Source organism: Aythya ferina (genome assembly GCF_964211825.1).
Source record: "Aythya ferina genome assembly, chromosome: Z".
NCBI lineage: Eukaryota > Metazoa > Chordata > Aves > Anseriformes > Anatidae > Aythya > Aythya ferina.
The window spans coordinates 71,585,127-71,609,599 of record NC_140299.1 but is presented as its reverse complement, the minus strand read 5'-3'; the positions used below and the strand labels follow the sequence as shown (position 1 = coordinate 71,609,599).

At 40.1% G+C, this 24,473-nt stretch overlaps 1 protein-coding gene across 4 annotated transcripts; it reads right to left on the bottom strand.

Moving 5' to 3' along the window:
• Positions 1-6,151: 6,151 nt before the first annotated feature.
• Positions 6,152-23,039, bottom strand: C9orf72 (C9orf72-SMCR8 complex subunit). 4 transcript variants are annotated; one of them, XM_084503012.1, is made up of 11 exons: positions 22,997-23,039; positions 21,595-22,080; positions 18,625-18,684; positions 17,544-17,639; positions 16,810-16,874; positions 14,719-14,791; positions 11,705-11,821; positions 10,769-11,004; positions 10,170-10,227; positions 9,453-9,562; positions 6,152-9,377 (listed from the first exon to the last, which is right to left on the bottom strand). In XM_084503012.1, the coding sequence occupies exons 2-11, from the start codon at positions 22,036-22,038 to the stop codon at positions 9,191-9,193; spliced, it is 1,446 nt and encodes a 481-aa protein (XP_084359138.1). In that variant the 5' UTR covers positions 22,039-22,080; positions 22,997-23,039; the 3' UTR covers positions 6,152-9,190. The 4 variants fall into 4 exon arrangements, with proteins under 4 accessions (XP_084359138.1, XP_084359140.1, XP_084359139.1 ...); XM_084503014.1 differs by lacking the exon at positions 22,997-23,039 and adding an exon at positions 22,726-22,834; XM_084503013.1 differs by lacking the exon at positions 22,997-23,039 and adding an exon at positions 22,416-22,693.
• Positions 23,040-24,473: the final 1,434 nt, after the last annotated feature.

Sequence of the window (24,473 nt, the reverse complement as noted above, 5' to 3'; positions counted from 1 at the left end):
ACAGCTTCTGCCCACAAGCAAGTGTGAGATGGCTCCAGGATGCCTCGCTCCTTTGTACTGCAGGAGGTTTCTAATGAGAAGCCAAACTTCCGAAAAGTGGAGATGCTGCAGCACACAAAGCTCTTGGAGAGGAACCCTGCAAAGCTCCGTGGAAGTGGAATTAAACCAGGCTGCATTTGAAACTGACAGGGCCCTACAGCAATGAACAGAGTAATGAGTACTTTTCTGTAGGCTATATCAAACGAATTGTGAAAAACTTAAACATACTAAGTTTTTCCAGGACCTCATCCCATGACTGGTGTCAATAGATGTTTTTCAATCCACTTCAATGCCCTCTGATCAAGCTGTATGTCCTTACAAGTACTTGGACTCATTACAATTGTTTTAAAAATTCTTCTCATACTAAAGCACGTGGAGAAATATTTGCTGGGGCATGTTTCTGCTGCTTTTTTGATGCATGCTGCATCAATTTTCTGCTAGAAATAAAAAGGTTTCCTGCACTCGGTGATTAGCTGGCAGGGAGGAGAAGGAAGGGAAGGAGCTGGATAAGTGTGTTTCAACAAACTTCTACCACTAGAGACAAAAGTATGGTAATCCAAACCAGATGTGAGGGAAAAACTAGAGGCAAATACAATCAGGCAAATAAATGCAAGCATTCTAATTCCTGTGTGATTTCCCACATCCAGATTTTCTTTAATGATGCTAATTCAAATCTGTTCCTTACAGACTATTTGTTGTAACCAGAGGCAAAGTTCTCTACTTACATTCGTTTCTGCCCTACTCCATGCTACCTTTGAATGTAAATGTCTGATAATACTGCTTTCTCCTCTTCTTTGGGAGCTTCCTGGAGACTTTATCCTTTCCTTTCCCCTTTTCCTTTTCCCATTTTCTCATTTTTATTATCCTTTTTCCTTTCTAGTTTCTACATGCTTGTGACTGGTCAGAAGGAGCAAGATCAGCAGTGTTTCAGTGCAGACCACGAGCACTCCCTGAGATCGTTCACCTGGTCATCCACCCCTCCTTGCTGTGGTTGGTTCACCTAAAGGACAGAATAAAGCAGACTGCAACCCTTTGGGGTGAGTGGGATGATGCACTCCAGCCACTCGTGAGCAGTCAGTGTATGGGATCAGCCAAAGCTCCACTCCCCAGGGCACCCTGATGCCCCTCGCAGCTCTGACTCAATAACAACGTTTTGCTCTTGGTTCTCCCCTTCCAAGAAGGCTTTGGCTCAGTTTTCCTGACCTCCACCACTGGGTCTTTTTGTACCTTCCCACTCGGCAAGATTTGCATGCCTAGCTGCTCAAAGTCCTCCTCCTTCCACCTAGATCTTTTCTCCATGCCGGGGTGAACGCTGCCTTTTCAGCACATCTGTAACCACGCAGTCTGCTTGCGCTGTGTCATCATGCTGTTCCTCCCAGCTCCTTCCTCAAAATATTTTGTACATTCCCTTGGCACACAGAGGGTGTTTGAAAACCCAGCGGCTGCTCCTGCTGGGATCGGTCAGGGGCAGCCCTGGCTGCACCAGGGCTGCTTGCAGCAGCTGCTGCCGAGGACAGGAGATCTCTGTGAGCCCTCCAGGGATGGGGACGGCGTGGTGACCGCTGGCACCCACCTCGTCTGAAGCCTCCCTTTCACAGCCTGAATAATTGATCTTTCATCGCACAGCAGAATAACGCCGGGTTGTGTTTCGGGAAAGAAGCTGTGCTGTTTGGGTTTGAAAGCAAAAACATTTTCAGCCTCTGCACGATCAGGCTCTTTGGGTTTCAGGCAAATAGCCTCATGTGAGAAATACTTCTTACCCATATAAACTGCTGCAAGGCCACGGCGTGATTTCCCCCTTGCAAAGGGAGACCCCTCAGCCCCTCATGCAGCTGCCGAGCCAATGCAGGTTGCTCTCTAATTTCAGCCTCTGGCTTCGACAGCACGCCGGTAGCTCTTGGCAGCCCAAGGCTAGCCTCAAAATTGCTGAAGCTCCCAAATATTATCTTCTGTAAAAGGGTCTTTCTTAATTCAACAAACAGAACTTTTGGCCTCTGTCCCAATCCATTGTTTTTTTTTAGTATGTGTCATTACTAAGCATCAGAAATCAGCAAAAACAATGGGACTAAAAATGAAAGTTATCTGAGCAAAGGCACTTTGAAAGGCTCTGAAAGGCATTTTGGTATCCAGTCTGTGAATGTGCAACCTCAGATAAAATAACGAGTGGAGAAAGCAGGACAAAGCCACACAGAGTGAAGGAACATTTAACATTTGGAGATTCCACCAACACAACCGTCTGCTCGGAGCACTGCACAGCTCTTTATGTGTACACATTCCAGAGTAACAAAACCCAATAACTACAAAAACAACAACAATAATAATAATAATAGTGTTACACTTTGACACTAATGTTTAAAGCTAGTCCTGTAGCTTTGTCTCCCTTTTCCTATTGCAAGCACTTTTATAAGCTGGCATTTCTCTGAGACTAATTAAGGAGATCTTGGTGTCATCACATCCTTAAGACCAGCCAAGCAAACATTTCTTTCCACATGTGACAGAGCAGTAGGCTGGCCCACAAATGGATAAAAGAATCTATTTAAATATGAGCATGTGGGAATGCAAACTGGGCGATTGGTTTGAAAACAGCCTTTCTGAAACCTTGTGGCGTCTATTCACTACATTTTTGGATGGGCATTTTGTCCCTCAAATGCACTATCAGAGAGGCAACTGGAATGCTTTATTATCTTCTTGTCGTTTTTATAGCCTGCATTTTATTTGTATATGTTTTATATTCACATGAAAATTTTGCCCGAGGTACAGATAGCTGTAAATACAGCCCAGCCAGATGCTCCTGTCATGTGGGCTGCAGCTAATGTAAAAATGCTCAGAAATACAGCTGCCCTTCGGTGAACAAGGAGGAACCGAGGGATGATGGAAAGGCTGTGCTGCCACAGGAGGGGGACTTGTGAGTTTCTCCCTTGCCCTTTGGTGTGTGTGGTGAGAACTGGAGGAGATGGGCAGGGGAACTGAGGTTGAAGTAAGATCATTGTGTCTGGGAAGTGAATAAGGTAAATAGAATCCAGCCAGGCTGAGCTGATCAACACATGGGGGAAGCTGGGCTGTGAAGCCACTCATGCCAAGGGACTCCTGTTGATAAGGGCAGTATTGCCAGCATCAGAAATACCAAATTTGGGTACAGGTATAGCAAAACTGGGACCAGTATGGAAAAGCAACTGGAGCTCCTGCTGGGAGGAACTTGGCAGTGGAAGGAAGATGCGAGGATGACAAAAAGAAGTCCTCTCAAAATAAGAAAAAGAAAAGGCCATATGGTGTAAATCCAGGCAGAGAAAAGAGGAGGCAGATGCTCCAGCAGAGGACATGCAGCCGCAGGCAGCGGTGGCATGGAGCTGCCATGGGGACACCTCAGACCCTCCTCGGGCAGCTTGCTGTCAGGTCTGTGTGTCCTCAGAGCTGGTGAGAGGGGAAACAGATGTGCAACTCCGCACCTACAGAGGTGCAATTCAAGTGTGAGTATGTTCTTACCTACCTCACTGGGATTCAGATCCGTGACTGGCAGCGTTGTAGTCCAGCCCAACGCTCTGCGTTGTAGCACACTTGCAAACTGGTGTATCTCATTGCCCAGATCACTGACAGCTCTGCCGCTCCACCAGTTTCCTTCTCGTGTGCTCATTAATTAACAAACATCTTCATCAATTTGCATCAGCTGTGTCCCAAGTCTCCAACCTGCAGGGGAAGTGTCAAACGTTGGCAGTAGCAGTGCTAACAGCAGACTGAACCCAAATTTTTCCTCAGCCTGCCAGTGTCCAGTTCTCTGCCAGAAAACTGTATGGAGTTAATTAGTCATTACTTATTGCCCAGGCCCTGCATACTCCATGTGGCTTGTCTGTACAGCTGCCCTTGGATCAAAAACAAAAAACAAAGCAACAAAACCAAACAGAAACTATAAAAACAAAACAAAATCAAACAACAAAAAAATAACCCCAAAGTCTCTCCTCCGGAATCTAGGTTATCCAAAATTATCCAAAATTATTTCCAAATATGCTGTCACAGAGACAGGCCAGGGAATGCCAGCAGAGCTCGACGTGATGCAGGATTAACCTCTGGTAAACAGGTAGCCAGAAAACAGGCAGATATCTCAGGAAGGGCAATCTCTCCTACACATCCCTGTGGATGAGTGTGGAAGGCTGAAAACACAGCTCATAGCTCAGCTGTACTACTGAACATTTTGGCAGAAATACTGGATTACTGTATGCGCAGTCTGCAGTACTAAATTTCAGTATTCCCTGACCTGTAATTTCCTGTGTTTCTGCTTCTACTGAAAATCAAAAGCCTGGCAACCCTCAGCCATATTTAACACAAGTTGGACAAGACGCTCTCTCTTACTATGATGAGAAAATTTTCTAAATGGAAGAGAAACTGGCATTGAACTTCGTGTTTCACAAATGAGCTTTTGGCTGTTGCCGTTCTCAAACATTTGGGCTTGTTATTAGATGCGTGTTAGGGATGAAGCTTCAGACGTTTGCCTTTGAGGTATCACAGCTTCACAGCATCAAGCTTTTACTTTGAAACTTGCTCAGCCAAAAACCTCTTTCATGACTTTATCTGATTACCCTTGCTTGCATGCCTGCGTTCCTCTCTCTTCAAAATCTTTGGTCTTTTGCTGCAGGTAGCTGTTTCTGCACCAAGTCCTGATCAGCCCCCGTGCTTCAATTAATGGGTGTGCTGCTGTGAACTGTACCATGTGTTAGTCCCTGTGGATACCGTGCTTCTGACGGAGTTTATTCAGCCCCTGCTTTCACCTGTACCACAGGAGATACTCAGAACTGAGGAGGTGATGCCACAAACAGCTTTGATGGAAGTTGTTCTGGGTTGAGCAGAGGGTCAAACCCATCAGCCTCCAGTGGCTACTGCCCACCTCAATCATTATTTGAGCCTAAGCAGCAGTGACTGCAGCCTGTCTGTTGGGCTGCAGCACCACAGGACAACTGGGACCTGCAGGGGCCTCAGGAGGCCTCAAAGTCTGGCCCACGTGTGTCCAGAGCAGGCTCAGCCCTGGGGTCAGGCCTTTATCCCACAGGGGCTGGAGACCCTCCAAGCAGGGAGATGACACCATCTCTCTGTGCCCTACTGTCCACATGGGGAAAAAGTTTTCCCCTCTCTCTCCAGCCTCTCTGGCCCTGCTCGCTCCCTGCACAAGGCCCGTGGCCTTCTCCTCAGGCCACGAATAGAGGTGGTGAAAAGGACACACCACTGGGAGACCCTGCAGGACCCTATGGGGCACCAACCTCCAGGCAGATGCCTCCCAGTAGCCACCACCTCAGAGCCTGACTGCCCAACCACTGGGACACCCACTGCAGGCCCCATCACCCAGCTTGTGCATGAGGACACTGTAGGAGTGCTGGAGCCTTGCTGAAGTGAACATGAGTGACATCCCGTTTTCCACTTGCCTGTGAATCCAGTCTTTTTCACAGAAAGCAACGAGATGGGCTATGACTCAACCTTGGTCAAGCCACGCTGACATTTTCCCATCACATTCCTCTCCTCCACGTGGCCTGACAGCTGGCCCAAGAGGGCGCTGGACATGATTTTCCCAGCCACCCGAGCAAAACTGACCAACCTGCAATTTCCCGGAAAAACTGGCAGTTTTGCCATGACAAAAATATGGGAACATCTAAAAGATGGGAATAATTATCAGTTGTCATTCCACTGGTTTTCCTTACAAAAAAGAAACTTCATAGAAGTTTCTTGTTCCACTTACCTTTTACTTTGAAAAGTAGCCCTGCATGGTAATTGAAGATTTGAAGTTCCTTGCATGGTTGCTCAATTACTCTAGTTTAAACTGAAGTCAAACTTGCTTAATCGTTATTATTAGGATTGTGTCCCATTTTCATCATACCTCTGAAGTTTAACTGAGGTCTTCTGTGTTTGAAAACTGGACATTCATACAAACAGTCTGGCTTTGACAGGAGAGCTACTTCCTTTAAAACAAATATCACATGGACAGCCTGGAAAAGGACAGACTGCCAGGGACTTTCCTTGGTGTTTTGCCCAGGTAGGAGGTGTAACAATTACAGCTTAACAGTACGCCAGGACAAAGGTGAACTACACAGCAACGTTCTACCAGGTGCAAAAAGCCACTCAACATACTATCTTTGTTTTCATTTTCTTTCTCTTTATTGTTGAGGAAAGGACAAAGTACATTCTGATGAACCAACTCCGATTACACTTTAGGAGTAAGCAACATGTTTGTATGAGATAGCCCTCCTATTTTGGACCACTTTCATTTCTCTCGGTGACATGATTAGATTGGAGAAGTCCTCTGCAGTCCTGAGGAAACAGACATTCCAGATGAGCATCAGATGATGCCCTCCTGTGCTAACTTTGTAAGGCTGCAAACACCAGGAATCAGGATCAGAGAAAATATGCTGCTAAAAATGTGCTATAGCACTATTCCTTTCCAAATCCAACTGGAAGAAACACAGTTACTATATTCCTTAGGCTGTAAGGAAGCAGAACCCTGAAGAAAGGTTTTCACTGATGGCTAGAAAGAAGTGAACTTCTAAAAACACTTATAAATTCTCAGTAGTAGAGGCTAGATTCTTATTTAAGCACATCACTTCCAAAATGACTTGCTAGGTCTCTGAAGGAGTCCTCGACAGAAATAAAAGAACAAAGTTGGGAGACCTGTAGAAAATCGCAATTTTGAAACGAATCAAGTCAGACACAGAGTTAGTAACACGATTGTCCACCAGTGACATTCTAAGACTCACCATCCCCAAATACACACATTTTTAATGTAACAAGAAGGAAGAACATTTCTTCTTTATTTCAAAGGAGAAAGGATCACGATCCCATAATATATAGAAATTCTATTTAAAAAATCAGCAGAAATTAAAATAAAAAAAATTGCATGACTTTTATTAGAACACTTTTTTCCTGAGCAAGATTTACAACACAACATGCAGATCCATTTAATAACTTACTTCACTATACATTCTGCACTTGTGACAGTTGTGCAACAAAGGTAGCAATTAAGTTTCCAGCTTTTAGTCATTTCAAAGTGACAGCACATTCCGTAAACAAACAGAGCTTTACTGTTAGTAGTGTCAGTGTTCAGTTTGCAATGCCTATGAAGTGATTTCAGCTGCACATTTAAAGCTGTTTAGACCTCAAACACAACTTCTACATTAGAAGTTTGAGAAGTGTTTATTACATTTTTTTTTTCTACAATCTTAGACATGAGAGTAAAACTTAGCAAAGGGCTCTTTTCTGATGGATAAATTGACTAAAAACGCAAAATGAAAGGATAATGTCAGTAAAACAAAAATAATTTCAGCACAAGTAATTTATGTCACTGTATGCCTGACAAGTTCTTTGGATGAAGTGCTGACCTCACATTGCAGGAATCCAACATACATGTAAAGCACAAAAAAGAGGCTACAGGACTACATTACATTGTGTAAGGGCTACACAATATAATCATCCAGTAACACAGCTGATTTTTATTCATAAAAAATGGTATGCAGTAGGGGCCAAGTTCCACCTGTTTCAGAAGATTTGAATATTTAATTGTAAATTTTTATTTTTCATGAAATATAAAGGAATTCCAGACACGTGGAAAAAAAAAAAAAAAGGCATTCCCTTTAAGAACTGAGCATTGGACATTTCAGGAAGTTTTGGGTCTGAGTCATTAACTCTTATGCATGAAGAAGATGCCAAAAAGCTATTTTGAAAACAGAAACCTCTTCATGAAGGACTGCTATGAACAGTTTAAGAAACAAGAAACAGCAGCTTCTCAAATCACAAGTGTATCTCCTTTACGAGGAATACAGAGTTATGAGGTTACACTAAAACATGAAACAAATCTATTCCTGCCTCTGTCCAAAAAGATAAATACACATCATGCAGTGCAGATGTATCACTGATTTTGATATAATACACCAAATGTGCCAGAACCGTCAAAAAAAACAGGTCCGGTTAACTTGACATTGCACCTCTCTTCATGTTACTGAGAAAGAAAGGTTGAGGCACACAAACAGATGAGCTTTTGGACCTCCCTGTTTTATTCTTTTCAAGTAAAACAAAGTTGAACATGTGCTAACTATGAACTAAAAAGATTGGCACTATTATTGACTTAAATTCACTTAGTAAAAAGTGAATCATACTAGTTCATAACTGTGCTGCTCTCTGAATTAAGGATTAGTAAATACATTAATGGCAAAGTAAAAAAGAATTATTTTTATCTTTTAGTTTGGCTATGAGCTTGGTGTTCTTTGGAAAGGTCTAATACTTTAATCTGAACCTTACTCTAACTGACAATAGACAACGCAGAAGCAATTTAGACACAAAGACAACTGCTGCTGAATGATACAGGTTTCCTGCTTTGTGTTTTGAAAGAGCTCAATTATGCTGGATCACTGAATACTTAACCGCAGGATGGCCAACAATCTGTGACAGAGTATCCTGGTTGGCATTTACATGCATGAAGCAGCTTAAATAATGACCCAGTTCCCATGTGCAGAGTGCTGCTATTTATGCTGCTATTAGCCAACAGTTCGCCCACATGAACACTGTGTAGTATATTTAAAAACAAGCAAAAAACACAAACCCACAAACAAACAAAAAATCCCCACATCTTTAAATGCTGCAAATGGAGCCAGTAGTGTATAAAAGGGAGATAAAGGAAGGCATATTTCAGAATTGTACCATATACATAAGAACAAATACATTTAAAAACTCCTTGAAACTCCGGAAAAGCTCCTATCCCCTGACCTCCCTGATTAGAGAGGACATACTCATTGTTTTCTTTACTGACACAGCAGAACGGGGAAAAACAGACACACACTTGAAGGAAATCTGAGGGGAAAGAAGATAAAAGTGCCTCCCTTTGTCATACACAACACATTCAAATTTACCTACTGAGCCCATATGGCAAAGGAACGTCTGGTAACATTTATTTTTACGGTTAAAAAAAAGCACAAAGAAGAGATGGATTCATTATAATCATGCTTTCCTTGCTCTGCTGATATTCCCTCTGATACAACCCCCTCCTGCTTCAGACAGATTGTAGTGTTACTTGATTCCTACTGATCCATTCTAAATCAGGTCAATGAGTGTCACAAGTTCACACTGAGAGACTTCTTTTAGTGCCATGCAAGGCAGCGATATTACACATTAGCAGTGAAGAGCTTTAAAATGTCATTAGCATATCACGTTCCTGCACGCTAGTGTAGAACGGCCTCCCAAAGATGAAGGAGTGTAGACCCGGTTTAATCTTCTCAGCCAAAGCCATTATTATGTTAAGATCGCCCTCTGCTGTTAAGTCAAGATCAATCTTTAAGCTACGAAGAGACTTAAAAGGCTTTTTTCCTTTTTGCCTGAAAGAAAATAAAAAGGGGGGTTGTAAAAAAGAACAAAGTTTCTCAAAGCCTGCTTTAGATCTGTTCACTTACGTGTCATCCTCTATGTATTTTATTAAAGTTAAGGCTTTTCTGTGAAGGACTAGTAGAAATTGTGCAAGGAATGTACTCCTCAGAGACAAGCCAGGTTTTAGATGAAAGATCTGTTAAAAACGATATGAGAAAATCAGCTAGATACAGAAATTCAAGAATCATTTTAAGAATGTGTAATATAAAAAAACATTGCATACACATGTAACGTGTTCCTAATTATACCAAAGCAAGCATATTAGCAGCAGATTTGTAGGCATACTCAAGATTTATTCTTAGTTTTCTTGCCACTCAGATGCAATGTGTTAAACTTTAAACTTCTACCTTTTTTTTTTTTTTTTAAATTTTGATAAAGTACTATTTCCCTTCTAAAAATGATCTGAAATGGATCTCAGGTAGCTTATTCAATACTGTAATTGTAGACACTCTTACACAGCAAACAAAAATATGCACTGTTTTTCATATATAAGAAGTAGTTTCAGTACTGTATTATTACAAATGACACTTAAGCATTTTTTTTTAAATAATTTGTTACCAAACAGACATTTTAAACGGTCAGTTCTTGATGCCTTCTCTAGCTATACAGAAAAGAATCACAGCACTTGTATGAAAAAAGAGGTACCACACCAACAAAGCATCTATTCACGTTAAATTACCTGTTACTAAGAGTTCAAAATACTGTTCTCTAGCTCTTGTTCTTTCTGAAAAAGCAATTATTACCTGATCCAGAAAGGCTTTTACTAATGTATCTCGATGCAGGATATCTTGAAAGACATTTCTAAAGAAAAAAAAAGCAAACAAATACATGAGGTAATGACATGAAGAGACAGCTATGTCCAGCAGCTGTGCACATAATACTATTGCTTTTTACGGTTTGGCAGAAATTGAAAGTGCATTCAAAATTTGAGTGAATTATAATCGTGTTACTTAAAGGTAATATATAACTTTTAAGCAGAACTTTCAGGAGAAATGCATTAAACCCTGAAAAGCCACTGTGACTTGCCAAGTACACTTGGCTCTGGAATATGCTATTTAAAACAGGCAACAAAATTACCATAACACTGTCAGTATCACTGGATTTCAGTAACACTTAATGCAACAAAAACACTCACAGAACTCCTAAATTCTGCAGAACAAATACAACCACCAGAGCTGAAGAAGCTTCTTACAAGAAAAACAAACAAACAAACAAACAAACAAACAAAAAAAACAGAGCAAAACAAAACTCCAGTACTTTTTGTATTAGAAAGCATGCTTTACACCTTGTTCTTTCATCTCAAATCAAGTAATTTTAAGACGCTTGGGAGGGAAGTACATACAAATCAGGTGTGAAACTCTCATCTGTGTGGATAATAGGATCTTGAGACATTTCTTCATCTGAATTAGCTCTCCAAAATGCTGTCAGCTCGGACCTCATATACCGACGTTGGTTGTAGATGTGTTCATGACATGGGGGCATCTGCTTCACTGTATTGACATCTACATCTATATGTGTTGTGGGATACGGAGCATACATTACTTGACGGAAGGGCAACACAAAGCTTCCTGTTGCATCCTGTTTTAGTCAAAACAAAACAAAACTCTTCTAGTTACTTAGAAAAAAACAAAACCAAATTGGAACAAAACATCATGCCTACATTTCAAATCCCATTTGTGTAGACACATTTTGTTTGAAAGAAATCATAGCTGTAACCAGACAAATGTCCTCAATACTGCATGATTCTGCTAATGTAATGGTGAAAACAGGTATTGAGGTATCCTGTGTACTCCACCGCATCATCTGATTCTTGAATACATTAACATTTCAATATGATATTTATCTGTGAAGTTTAGACTGCTCATTAGAGCAAGAAGTATTACTTTCCTAATTACCTTCACTAGTTGCTACAGCCCTTTTAATAAACTTGGAAACCATAGGACTGATGGACTGTTCTCTTTTACTGATGACACAGAACCTGAATGCTTTCTTGAATTCTAGCCCCAAGAATGCAAAATATTATTATTATTGTATTAAGCATAGGAATAATTCTGATCAATACTCAACCCAAGAAATGTGTGGGTCAGAGAAAAGACTGGCTTAGAATTTTAACATGCAAAGAGTCATAAGCCAGCTCTTGCACCAAGAAGAACTCAAGTGAAGATATATTTCTTCAAACATGAATGCTATTATGCACGTGCTTATCATATGTGCACACATCCACGTATACTGAAGAATGCTCTTAAACACAGAATAGAATTTTACTAAGTGTACTTACTTTGAGTAAGCCTTGAACAAAAAGCCCTGACTCATATTTGAAAGAAGACTCATTTCTACAGAGTCTGGAACATTTCCGCTCTGATGGTGTAAGAAACAGACACAATGTTCTCACAATCTGCATTAAAAAAGACAGGTTCAAAAAAAAAAAACAAAACAAGAAAATGTAAGGAATTAAGTGATCTTCAAATGCAATTTCTGACTTCATCCTGCTTACTAGAAAAAACTAAAATTGCATAACATCAGAGAATAGTGACATGCTTAAATAATTAAGATGTAAGCCATGCAAGTCAAATGAAAAGGAAAGCCTAAATTTTTGGCAACATTTTTTGCCAACTATGTAGAACAAAAAAACTTTTGCCTTTTGATGCCTCTTCATATTACATAAACGTAAGTTGCTGTGATTAATTTCCTAGCCTTTTAAGCCTCTTGTTCCATATTGAAATGTCAGCTATTGTCTCCAATGAGGCACATTTAATGTTATAAATAAGCATCCATGCTTATTTCCTCATTAATTTGCTCAAACTCTCCATTAAAAGCAACAAAGGTACTTTATTATTTTAAGCTTCTATGCTACAACTGCTGCAGGCAATCATGTCCAAATGCAAATATATATTCTTGTCTCGTAGTCAAACATACATTACTGACTAATGTATTTGCCTGCAGTAGTGGTTTTTATTTATTTATTTATTTATTTATTTATTTAACTTTAAGTAAAGCTAAGGTATACTATAAAAAAAGGAATTACTTCAAAACATAGCACCACAACACAATGGCCACACTACTGATAAGAGCCTATGCAATTTTAAGTAAATTTGTCCAGAATAGATCTTGAGACTCACATTCTTCTAGACTGCTTTTTTAAGTACTCAACTTATCAATACATTGTTACACACACTCATAACCATTTAGACACCTAAGCCTTTTTATTAATTATAATGCTTAGTAGTGTATTGCACGTAACTTAGTAATGTGCAAATTCTACATCACTAAAACTATGTGTATTAACTATGGTTAACTGACTTCCTCTGAGGACTGAGATTTTTCTTTTCTCAGGTTCCCTTGTTGCTCATAGTTGTTTTAACTGAGCACCAGCATTTATCACTTATTTGATCAGAGGTGCTTAAACACTACTGCCAAAAACACACAAAACAATGTATTCTTTCTCCAGATTCCTGTAAAGTGTCCTGAAGAGCATATTTCAAAACACAGGTTTGCTGAAGATGCCTTACATTTTCTGAATCTTTTTACAAGAAGGTATGTTTCACTGCAGCAGAGAACCCTGCATACTGTAAAATATACATTATACAATTGTATATATTATATAATTAATACAGGCTAACCGTTAATTTTATTTGACACTGAAGCTATCAGTAAACACATATATCAAAAAAGCATCAACTTCAAGAATTATTTTTTTCAAGGCAAGGCTTCAGTCTTACTAAATGAACTAGAACACAATGCCTATTACAACACTATTAAAAGGAAAGTCAGACAGAAAAGCCCAACATGAATAAAAGATTTCCAATCAAAAAATGAAGTTACCTAAATATACTGCTTCACCACATGTACTGCAGTAGAAGCTTTGTCCTGGTCTTGGAATGGGGAACTATTGTTACTGCATTGCACAGAGGCCCCAGTGTAAATTGAAAACTTATCGTGCTAAGGAACTACAAAGAACCTTACCCTCACAGCAGTACTGGTATACTCATTAAGTGCAGTGGTGCCTAATACCTAAAAAGCTGTAGGATTGCACATTTTTATAAAATCCTTCTTTTCACTCCCAGTTGCAGGGATATTCTGAATCAATGAGGTTTATTAAAGGACTCAACTGTGAACATAGAGAGGCAATTGATTTAGTGAAATACATTTTCTCTCTAAGAAAATAACACTTTCTTCAATGATTTGTCTCTGAATATCCTAACTGAAAACTAACAAGCACTTTTATTAGAAGGGATGGAATAACAGCCTAATTAAATGCCAGTCAAAGGCAAACCTTTCTGAACAAAATGCCAATACATTGCAGAATGCTATAAAGAAATACTTTAAGATATATTTCAATGGGAAGTAAATACAAGTGTGTCTCTTCCAAGAATTGCTTTCAATTTATCTGAAGCCATCAGTTTGGTATAATCAAAAAACCACATACAAAAAGTACTTGGAGAATTCTGAATAAGGAACATTTCTTCATTTGATTTTTCCTTCACATACTCAGCTTAAAATAAGCATCAAGAAACTCGTCATTTACACAAAAAAAAAAAAAAAAAAAAAAAAGAAAAAGCAGGGCAGGTTATAATTTTGTATCAGTTCAAATACAGTATTTGATAATGGGCAAAAACAAAAAAATAAACAGCATGGCAAAAAATTCTGTCTACCAGAAAATGTAATTACTGTTCTGAAATGACTGATTCCAAAAGTGACCTTGTTTCCTCCACATAGACCATTGGAACATATATACATTCTGCTTTTCTCCATTAAGAGAACAGATAATGCTGCTTTTTTTTTTTTTTTTTTTTTTTACCATCTAGACCTGAAGGCTCCTAAGTATCATCCCTACTGATAAATTCTGCACGTGCTCCAGCAAGTTTGCTGCCACACTGAGTTGTTTTTTTTTTTTTTGGTTTGTTACAGTACTCAATTTTAGGTGTTTATATCTGTATTTTGCTTCTCTGGTTCTTCTGGAACCGGTTACAGTTACAGTCAGCTGTAATCTGTTCAGATAGCACATTTTAGCTAGCAAAACTTACTTTAGAAGCTCAGACTCAATTAGGACATATGTGTAACAGTATCAATTACATTAAATTCACTGGTTTTCTTATGGTTTTCAGAATACAACTGGTAAGGCAATTTTCTGGCAGAATTATCAACTGCTAGAACAATCAACAGAATATAACCAGACAATATCCTCTCCTTCTCCAACCTAAAGCATGTTTATATAAAAAACTTTTTTTCAAATAACACACTAACACTGCTTATAATTGGCATTTAAGTTTCATTTATTAAGAACTGTGTTACCTTATTAACTTTTTCTGCACTGCTTCCTACAACTACAGAACAACCACAGGTCTGCAGATGTGAACTAATTGCACTGCAAATAAAAACAAACATAGGTTAATAAATTTAATCAGACTTTTCAAATAAAACCATTATCATCTTTACAATAAGAATTAAGGGCTGGAAGTTATACTACAAGTCTATAGCATAGCCCTCACATACGTGGGTACTGCTGAAATCCAAAGTTCAGCAGTATCTGTATTTGCAGTTTGGTGAATAAAAACACTGCCAGACAGAACCTCCAAACACCACTTACAGAGCAAATACAAATCATTACTGTATCACTGTATCACAAAATCAATTAAAAAAATATCATCTAAAGCAACAGAAGCATTAATAATGAAGGATCTGAAAGTGTGTTGAAAGATGACCTGTTCTCATTATTTTGACACAACTGTGGATCAGAAGCTAGTTTTGGGAGACCTGGCAGGTAAACTACTAATTTGGCAACTACAAGGGTAAGGGCACTTCATATTCCAGTCCCTTGGAATACAGCCAGGCAAGCTGAGAGATGGGTGATCTTGTCTCATGAGCTGCCATCAGCAAAGCCATGATTTAGTTTATCTTAAGTTTGGAGGGTGCAGTAAGTACACCTGGACTAACCATGGTAACTCTTAACCTATCCCTAGCAAACGTCTTCTCAGGTTCCTTTCTTCACCCTCTCCTTGTGCCTCACCTTCTCAAACCCATAACTGGCCCCCAGTTTCAAAAAGTCAAGATACCACTAGATAGTTTTCTCCAATACCTATTGATATATGGAAGCACAATTATGTTATCTTACTGAAGGATGCCTCGTATGGTGATTGACCAGTTCTAATAAACACTTCTAACTGATAAGGACTGTAACAGCTACACTCAGACTCTGAAGTCCAGGAGATGGGCTTTATACTGGACTCATTACTATTTATCTTACCAATTTTAAGTTGGATTTAAGGTCACTTGAATTCTTCCTTTGGGAAAAAATCAGAAGTTTTGTTTCATTTAGAAGTTACTAAGAAACTATGAGTTTATTTTACAAGTTGGTATTGTTAAAATGGCAGTTCATTTTGCTTAATCCAGTTCTTATCCAATGACATAGAAATCCACTCCAACACCACATTCAAGACTCAAAATCTGAACCTAGATGAGCAGACAAGCTTTGCTTCCCTCTAAAAAGCAGACAAGCAGACATTTCAGCCAATCACACAAATCATGATTCTTTCCTTGTCTGCACAAAATTTCCATGAAGTAGTAGCACAAAGAGAGAACTGATACCCTTTGTTATCCCTGCAGTCTGTTATACGCCCCCAAAATTTACAAATGAGAATAGCTCACTAATCAGTAGCTTTAGTTATTAACAATAACTCATTCCCTAATATGCACTTCATTTTTTTCTTGAAAGATTGCATTGTAAGTCTGAAAACACAAAGAAATCCTAAATTCTCCAGAAAAGTGAATAAAACATTATTGTGAAGAATTATTAAATGTGATGCTGTTTAAATAGACTACAAACTCTTTAGCACTAAATGCTGTTATATAGGAGATGTTCTGAAACACAACACCGGTTAAAATATGCTTTTCCATATGAAGAGACCAAGTTGCTCCGAAGTGCAACTATTTCCACTTATGCAGCAGAAATGGGGGGAGAAAATAAAAATGGATAATTTAATAATAGGCACTCCACATGCCATGCCATTAATACTTTTATTCATAATTAATGCATTAGGCATGACTCAGTGTTTTGGTTAATTCATAAAGACGTTAGACTTTGACTTAGAACTTCAGAGGAAAAGTGTCAAGCAAAAATTGTATTTGATAGGAATTCTATTTTCAAGCAAATGACTGACAACACAGTCGAACAGCTGCAGCTACTAGCCCAGAACCATTCTTTTAAGAACAACTTACTGAGATTTTTGTCTAAGAAATTCTGGAGAAGTCAAGAAGTCAAACAATTTACCCCCTCCTATGAAAAAAGCTATTATAGCACACGTTGACGCGCACATACAGATACGTGTACACTCACACAAGTTTAATCAATTTTACTACAGCATAAGTCAAAACAGAAATTCATACTTGAGAAGAAATCCTTCATGGCAACTATCCCCAATGTCATCATCATTTAGCACCGTCTCACTTATCTGAAATGCAGATAAACATAAACAAAGGTTAGAAAAAGATCACCTTAGAATGAAGTGATTTTGTTTTTTGATAGGTGGAAACTGTTTGGGATCCATTTAAGGTACATTGTAAGACTGCCAGAAAAGAACAACCTTAAAAAGACCTTGTCACTTACCCAAAGCATTTTGAAAATAAGAAAGTCACTCAATTATTATTATTATTTCTCCCCCACCAGCAGTAACAATAAGATCCCTCCCAGTGTTTTTTCTTAAAGTCTTGTCCAGAATACTTTAACCTAGTCCATGTGAAATCATTCCTACTTTTTTCATAAGAACACTATACTACATTGGAACAGATACCAACATTAAAGCCATCTACCTCCCCATTTGTTTTTCATCAAATAGCCTTTCCACATGGCTCTTCAGAAGCATGTCACCCCAGGCAGTCCATTTTGCTAAGTGCTAACCATAAAAAGCACTGCTAGTACTGTTAGCATTTACCAAACTAAAACTGTTATACCATTCCCTACAGCATTTAGGAGAACTTGATGCGAAACAGCAGAAGCATACAGGAATTTATGACAACTGGCTTTTTTTTTTTTTTTTTTTTTTTTTTTCCTGCCAGAGAGCAGCAAATTAGATTGGTGGTGTCTTTCTCTTATTCAGAACACAAAGGACATAGGGACTTACATCTATTTCTTCTGGAACACTGTGTGATTTCATAGATGAAAGGAGCTCCATTACAGGAATGACTTCTCCTGTCAGCATTGGAATGATGCTCTGGCCCTGTGCAATAAATAAAATGCTTGAAGTGCAGTATAAGAAATTACTAATAACATAAACTTGCAGTATTATCGAATTATAGAATCATATAGGTCGGAAAAGACCTCTAAGATCATCTACTCCAACCTCTAACATGCAAAAACATCTTTAAAATCAAATTACATGCAAAGCATCTTAAACTTCCTATTGTTTCAAAGTGTGGTTGTGGGTGTCAACTGATACACAGTCTTCTTTGGTTTTGCTCATCATTCATTATGAACCGGAAACATGCATTTCACTTTTCAACATCATGTCTAAAATACGTTTTCAGGGTCCTGTGCTAATTTTCCCAATCAGTTTGATCTGCCCACACAAGACATATTTGGAATGAGATAATCTGATCATATTGTATAACAAACAATTACTATTATACATTTATAGATCCGAAATCTGACATTTTGATGACAGGAAAACGAAATCAGGCTATTATTTATCAACACGTGAAATTATTTATGATTTATCTGATTTCATCTCTTCACAAGAAAACCAAAGCCACAAATTTGTATTTGCAGTTTCAGAAATTGAAGTCTTTTCACAATCTTATGCATTAAGTCTACCATCACATTTCAGCACAACAGACTCCGTACGTCTCTGTAAAACAGCCTAGTGAAAGACCACCCCTGACAGGAGGAGAGCATAAATCTAGGAAGCTACTACCTTTACAGAGCTTCAAGTTCAAGTAAATGAATTCCCTTTTCTGAAAGGTAATATTCTTCATAGATTTCCACTTCTCCCACAAAGTGATGAAATACATTTTCCTTCAATTTGTTCACAGCTTCCATCATCCTATCTTCATAAAGTTTGTCTCCTGTGCATGTCAGGTCACCAGCCAGTCCAAAGTATCTTCCTGGATCCCAAAAATAAGAAGCAGCACCAACTTCTACAGTCATCAGATCCAGTCAAACAGGTTTGTGGTGGTGGGCCATATGCATCAACCAGACGGTCTTACCTGATCCTCCATTCTCTCCGTGCCTTCCAAGACAATCTTCTGGAAATGTTCTTGCCTCTCCTGAGCAAGAGAAGCAGTTAAATACTTGTTTATATATGTATGCACACAACAGTCATATGGAACAATTTCTTCCCTGTTGAGGCATGCTTCTCAGGTTCAAATTTCGATGTTCAAGTCTTTTTTCTTTTACAGAGCTGATATTGGTAGGAAGCGATGTCATTTTAAACAGATCAATGTTCCCTGAGATTAAATCAACACCCCATCAAACCTCTCACATGCTTGGGCAGGAGTGGCAGCAAAACGAGGGTGTGATGGCAATGACAAAAGAACAACATTTTCTTCGTTACAGACCAAGAAAATGCCATATGATCAGACTATGGTGCAGAACTCCACTTTATGCATTTCTATTTCAAATGGGTAAGGTACAGACTGATGGTTCCTGATGCAACCAGAGAAAAAATGAGATCTCTTGAATGAGGAAGATTATGTCTGGGGAGGGTAGGTATTCACCTTTTTTTTTTTCCACATCTTGAGACAATGACAAGTCATTAAATCATTGTTTTGTAAACAAGTACAGGAGACATGAAACCTCAAACTATGCAAAACACTGCACAAAAGACTGTACAAAGTTCTCAAAACAGACTAATCAAAAGCTGAGCCTTAATCACCAGAACAATCGATACAGTATGTAAAAAAAAATCAAAGATGCAGACAGAAATAACGATAGCTTTTGCTATACACTAAGTAGTTGTTGCCTTCTTAATGGTTGTGACTGAATTGCTTGAAGATGATCAACCTCAAGTGGGAAGAGTCCACATAATGTTTTTTGAGCAGATGAATAGGTAGCAAGCTACAGTGAATTGCCCTAGAACAGCTGTAAAACTCATCTGACCACTTTAAAGAAGCATCAGTGAAAAATAACATTGGAACTTGGCAGATTATTCCTTTGGGGACCTTGAGCTTTGACTTCAGTAAGACATACTCAATAATGAAGATCTTTTGCTTCAAAAGAAGTCAGTCTTCATGAAGACCAGGCTGAACAAATGACATAAGCCACTTCTTTTTAGAAATACAACCGCTACAAATTATTAGACAAACACCCAGACCATAAAATTTAGGTAAACATTTGGGGTTGCTAATCTCACATAGCAGACTTGATTGGAGTTGCTTGTCTTTGCCAGTCTCAGCATTGTTCCATGTTTCTCCTAGTCCTTGAGTTCAGTTTCTTCTCTCTGAACATAAGTTGTGACAGCTGATAATCACAACACCCATTAGAAATGCCAGAAGAGATGCATAGTTCCTCTCAGATACTATTTCAACCTTTTGTACGCTGTTGTAGCCATAGCTGCTGAACTGCCTCAAACAGCAAACTATAGTATTTGGGCCTGTTTTTATTCAATACTGTAATTCTACAACTCATACCTAAATTTTAATTTACACTTTTAATGCAGTTTATTAACTTCTAGGTAAGTCTGCAGATATGCAGTTACATGCAGGCACACTTTTCCTCCAAAGAAGAAAAGTAATAATAAAAAAAAAGACAATAAATGTCTCTTTTAGAACCTTGAGTTGTTGTGACTGATTTAGTTGACCTAGCTACTTCAAGATCACCTGAAAAAAATGTAAGAACTTCATGACTGGTTTCAGAGGGAACTACAAGAAAACATTTTGTCATTCTCAAAGCCACTTGAGGGCCATTTTTACTGCAGAAACAGATTGATATGGGTCAATGTCAAAAAAAGAGTGAAGACATACAGTATTTAACAATAACAGACAATTCTTATTTGACCATTCACATAAGACATCAGTGGAGAAAACACTAAATGACAGAGAAACAATGTAATCAAGAGCGTGAGGTAGCATTCGCTTGTGTCAAAAGTACTAACATCCAGTGAACAATTTATTTTAGGAATTAGGAACGTACCACTGCTTTCTACTCTATTGAAAATGAAAATTTATGTCCTAACTTTACTCCAAAAAAATAAACACTAGATTATCAAGAGCAAACATGAAAGAAGACACTGCCAACCATCAATGGACACTGTTAAGTGTAACAAAAAGGAAATGACAATGCAAAATTTATGTCAACTTCTTATTTTTGGAATCTTAATTAGAACACTTAAAAAGGAAGTTTAAAATATGTTGACTAGAGGTCTCAGAAGAGGAACAGAAACATGATGGAACAACCATGCATCACCACACACATTACAGCTGACATGCAATGTATTGCTCTAAGACAAGTTGTACTCCGTGAAGACAACAGAGAGTGTTTTTATTACTAGAATGCTATTGACTTTTAACAAAAATACGTAATAATTTCATTTGCATAAGGAAACACTCATAAGGTACCCAAAATAAAGAGCTGCAACTCTTCAAAAATTTTACTATTTTTTCCATTTTTCAGATTCAAAAGCAGCAATATTTGGACTCAAGTAGCTGTATTTTCTTTGTTCTCCCATCAGTTTAATGCAATTTAACACCTGCCAAACAGTTTGCTGATACCCTTTTTTGATAAATAAAATGTGACTACAATACATATGATGACAGTATTAATTCCATCAGATCCCGTTTTGAACCTCAACAGCAAAATAAATAAATAAATAAATAAATAAATAAATAAATAAAAAAAATGTGAAGCAGTAAATTTACAATTCTACCTTGGTTAAATACAGTAATTAACACAGTTAAAAGCAATGACTTAAATTCAGAAAGACAAAAAACTTTACAGGACAGCTAATTTAACTAAATAGCCTTGTATACCCTTCTATAATATTCCCAGGGCAAATCATGTGGCTAAAAACCCCAGCCTCAAATCTGGTGACATATGGATAACTTTCTAACTTCAAAATCCTATCCTTGTAGAGAGGTCAGCCTCCTCCAAGTTCCTGTGTCAACATAAAAGGTGTCACAAAATCTTCATTCTTGGTTTTGCTCAAGACAACTATTTTTAGGAATGAACAACAAACCTACCTTATGCATCCATATTCTTCCTTTCCTTATAATATGCGTTAACCTATCCACGCACACTCTGTGAAGAGGTAGGTAAAAGCCAAGTTCGCTTTGTGGAAGTATGATTGACAGTCCGTATGTGCTTCTGTCTCCATTCCAGTTTCCATCAAAGATTAAAGAAACAATTATAACCCTTTTTTCTGCCAAGACAAAGAACTTCACATCTATCGCACCGCTTTCTGCATTTCGAAGTATTTCTCCGTTCAGGGTGTGGTTAGCAAGGAAGGTTATTTCACCATCACTGAGAAGCACCTGGTCTGTCTTTGGGGCCCAGATATGCCGCACTCGGGGGCCAAGAATGTTGTCCCAGTAAGCAAAAGTGGCAGCTAGTAATGGTGACTCGCCATTCAAAGCGATCTCTGTTTTGGCCACTGCGGGAGATGGCGGTGGACAAAGAGCTGACATGACTGCTTCCTTTCTTGCGTATCACTGAAACGCTTACATGACCTAAATAACAAAGGTTTTGGAGAAAAAAAAAAAAAAAAAAAGTAACTAGAGCACTGCTCATTAATTACAGCACTACTCATTATGACCACTTTTTGTTGCGTTTCCAAATACGACTTTAAGAGACAGCTCTGACTTTTTACACCTGAGATTCCACTGTAGACTACGTTCACAAAGGAAACCCACGCGCGTGCAGCAACGGAGCACGCGTGACAGATGTGTCAGGCCTCGGGGTGCCCTTTACTCACTGCACAAGTATGACCAGCCTGCACAACACCCAACCTGGGGACTCTGCATGGTAAACACCGCCTTCACCTACGGGTGGCCGGGACCTTCACCTGCGGGTGGCACGCTGGTGGCTGGGACACCAGGCGAGTCCTTGAGCACTGTGCGGCGTGTGTGGATGGAAGACGCCTCGTGTTCCTCAGCCACAACCTCCGGGACGCGTGCCCTGGCAGCTGCCAACAGCCCCGCTGCTTCCCCACCCCAAGGGCTTGGGGGATGATAAATACAGCAGAAAGGGGGCTGGTGAGCGCGCTCGGCCCAGGACAGGGGGCTGCCACAACCCAGGCGCTGCTCCGAGGGCCAGCACCAGGCGCCTCAGGGTGCCAGCCGTGACACCCCCACACCGCGCCCCTCCATGCGCACCTCACGGCGGGCACCGCACCCTCAGGCCCGACAGAACAAGGTTAGCCCCCGCCCCGAGGGCAGCCTGAGCACCGCCCAGGCGCTGGTTTTGCCTTCGGGCAGGACCCACACCTCCAAGACCCGGCTCCTCAGCGCTCCTAAAACCGCTCCGGGGCCGCGACGCGCAACCACCCCCGCCGCCCGCCTCCCACCCGCCCTGCCTGCCTCGCCTCACCTCAACCACCCCCGCCGCCCGCCTCCCACCCGCCCTGCCTGCCTCGCCTCACCTCACCTGCGCGCCCATCGACCGGCCTCCGCCGCGACGCGCATGCGCGCCGCCGGCACCCTCCCCTCCCCGCCCCCTTGGAGCCGCCCCTGTGCGGCGCGGCGAAATGGCGGCGCCGCGGCGACAAGATGGCGGGGGGAGGAGCTGCGCAGTGCCCGCCCCGCAGGCGCGGGGAGGGCGGCGGGTTCAGGCAGTTGTCACGCTGCCCGGTGGTTTGACACTGTCACCGGCTGCAAAATAAACAATCAAATAAACAAACAAACCCGCGTCTGGTGTAGAAAACAAGGGGAGAAGGTGTTGCTTGTGAAGGAAGCCTCGGGTGTACGTGGCTGGGGAAGCAGGTTTGTGCTAGCTGCAGCGTTTCACGAAGGGGCTTTTAAGATAGGAAGTTTATGACAGGTTAGAGACCAAATAATCTGTATGCAAGGCAGTGAAAGTGCGCTGTTTCAGGCTTCATTTAGTTTTACAGATCCACAGCAAGTACTTTTACCTTGTTTCCAAACTAAACCACCACACAAAACCTCTGATTAAACAAGAGCACAGAGAAACAGCAGAAATAAAATCTTTTAGGAAATTGCTGATACTTGCTGCAGTCAAAAAACAGGTATCAACATCGATGGAATTTCACCACTTGCTTGTTGCCTAAATGTAAACCATACAATCACAGAATCGTTTAGGTTCAAAAGGACCTTTGAGACTGATAGAGAGAAAACTTGACGACCAATGTTACCAAGTGGCTATTCTTTATTACAGCACTGAGTGTGGGGTGGATCACTCTGCCTGACACACACACCAAAGGTTACTGCCAGGGTGCTTATAATAATGACATCTATACACATTCATCATACTTCCCTGTAAGTCTATTGCATATTCATGAGGTATCTGAAAAAGCATTGACACAGGTTCCCACCCCTATTCTCATGAGCGCTAGAGTTCTTGGGTGGCTACCCGACATACTCTGGTGGTCTTTTGCTGAAGGCCACAAGTCTTCCTTGCTGCTAAACTTCTGACCCTTCGTTTCTTTTACAGACTTCAGCAGCCCAGCCAGTTCTTGCTGGTTCTATTATCTGTGAAGTCTTTCCTTCCCTTACCTTTTAGGGTTGTCCCATCCTCGTACTCCCTGCCTCAGCCCTGTCCTTGTGGTTGATGCACAACATGCTCCCTGTGTTAGCTAAAACCTGCAAAATCAACATGCTTTCCACTGTTCCCTGTCTTGAGATCATGAAGTCCACCAAGTCCCATCACTATAACATCCCTTAGTGCCATGTCCACATGTCTTTTAAGTGCCTCCAGGGATGGAGACTGCCATTTCCTAGGGCAGCCCATTTAAGTGCTAGAAACCCACGCAGCTTAAAAATACTTATATTTCAACAGTGAAGATAAAACCTCTTGTAGGCCATAGACTCTATGGTATGAAAGATGCATTGGTAAGTAATTCAGGTAAGTAATGATGTAGGAAAAGCGGGCTTCAGGGATGAGGAGC

What these genes read in the sequence shown, in the direction of transcription:
- C9orf72 (XM_084503012.1), bottom strand. Translation starts at nt 22,038, where the DNA reads ATGTCAGCTCTTTGTCCACCGCCATCTCCCGCAGTGGCCAAAACAGAG. An exon ending in GTGTTCCAGAAGAAATAGAT is followed by an intron (nt 16,875 to 17,543) that starts GTAAGTCCCTAT and finishes TCTGCATTTCAG; the next exon opens with ATAAGTGAGACGGTGCTAAA. An exon ending in TAAAAGCCTTTCTGGATCAG is followed by an intron (nt 9,563 to 10,169) that starts GTAATAATTGCT and finishes CGTTTTTAACAG; the next exon opens with ATCTTTCATCTAAAACCTGG.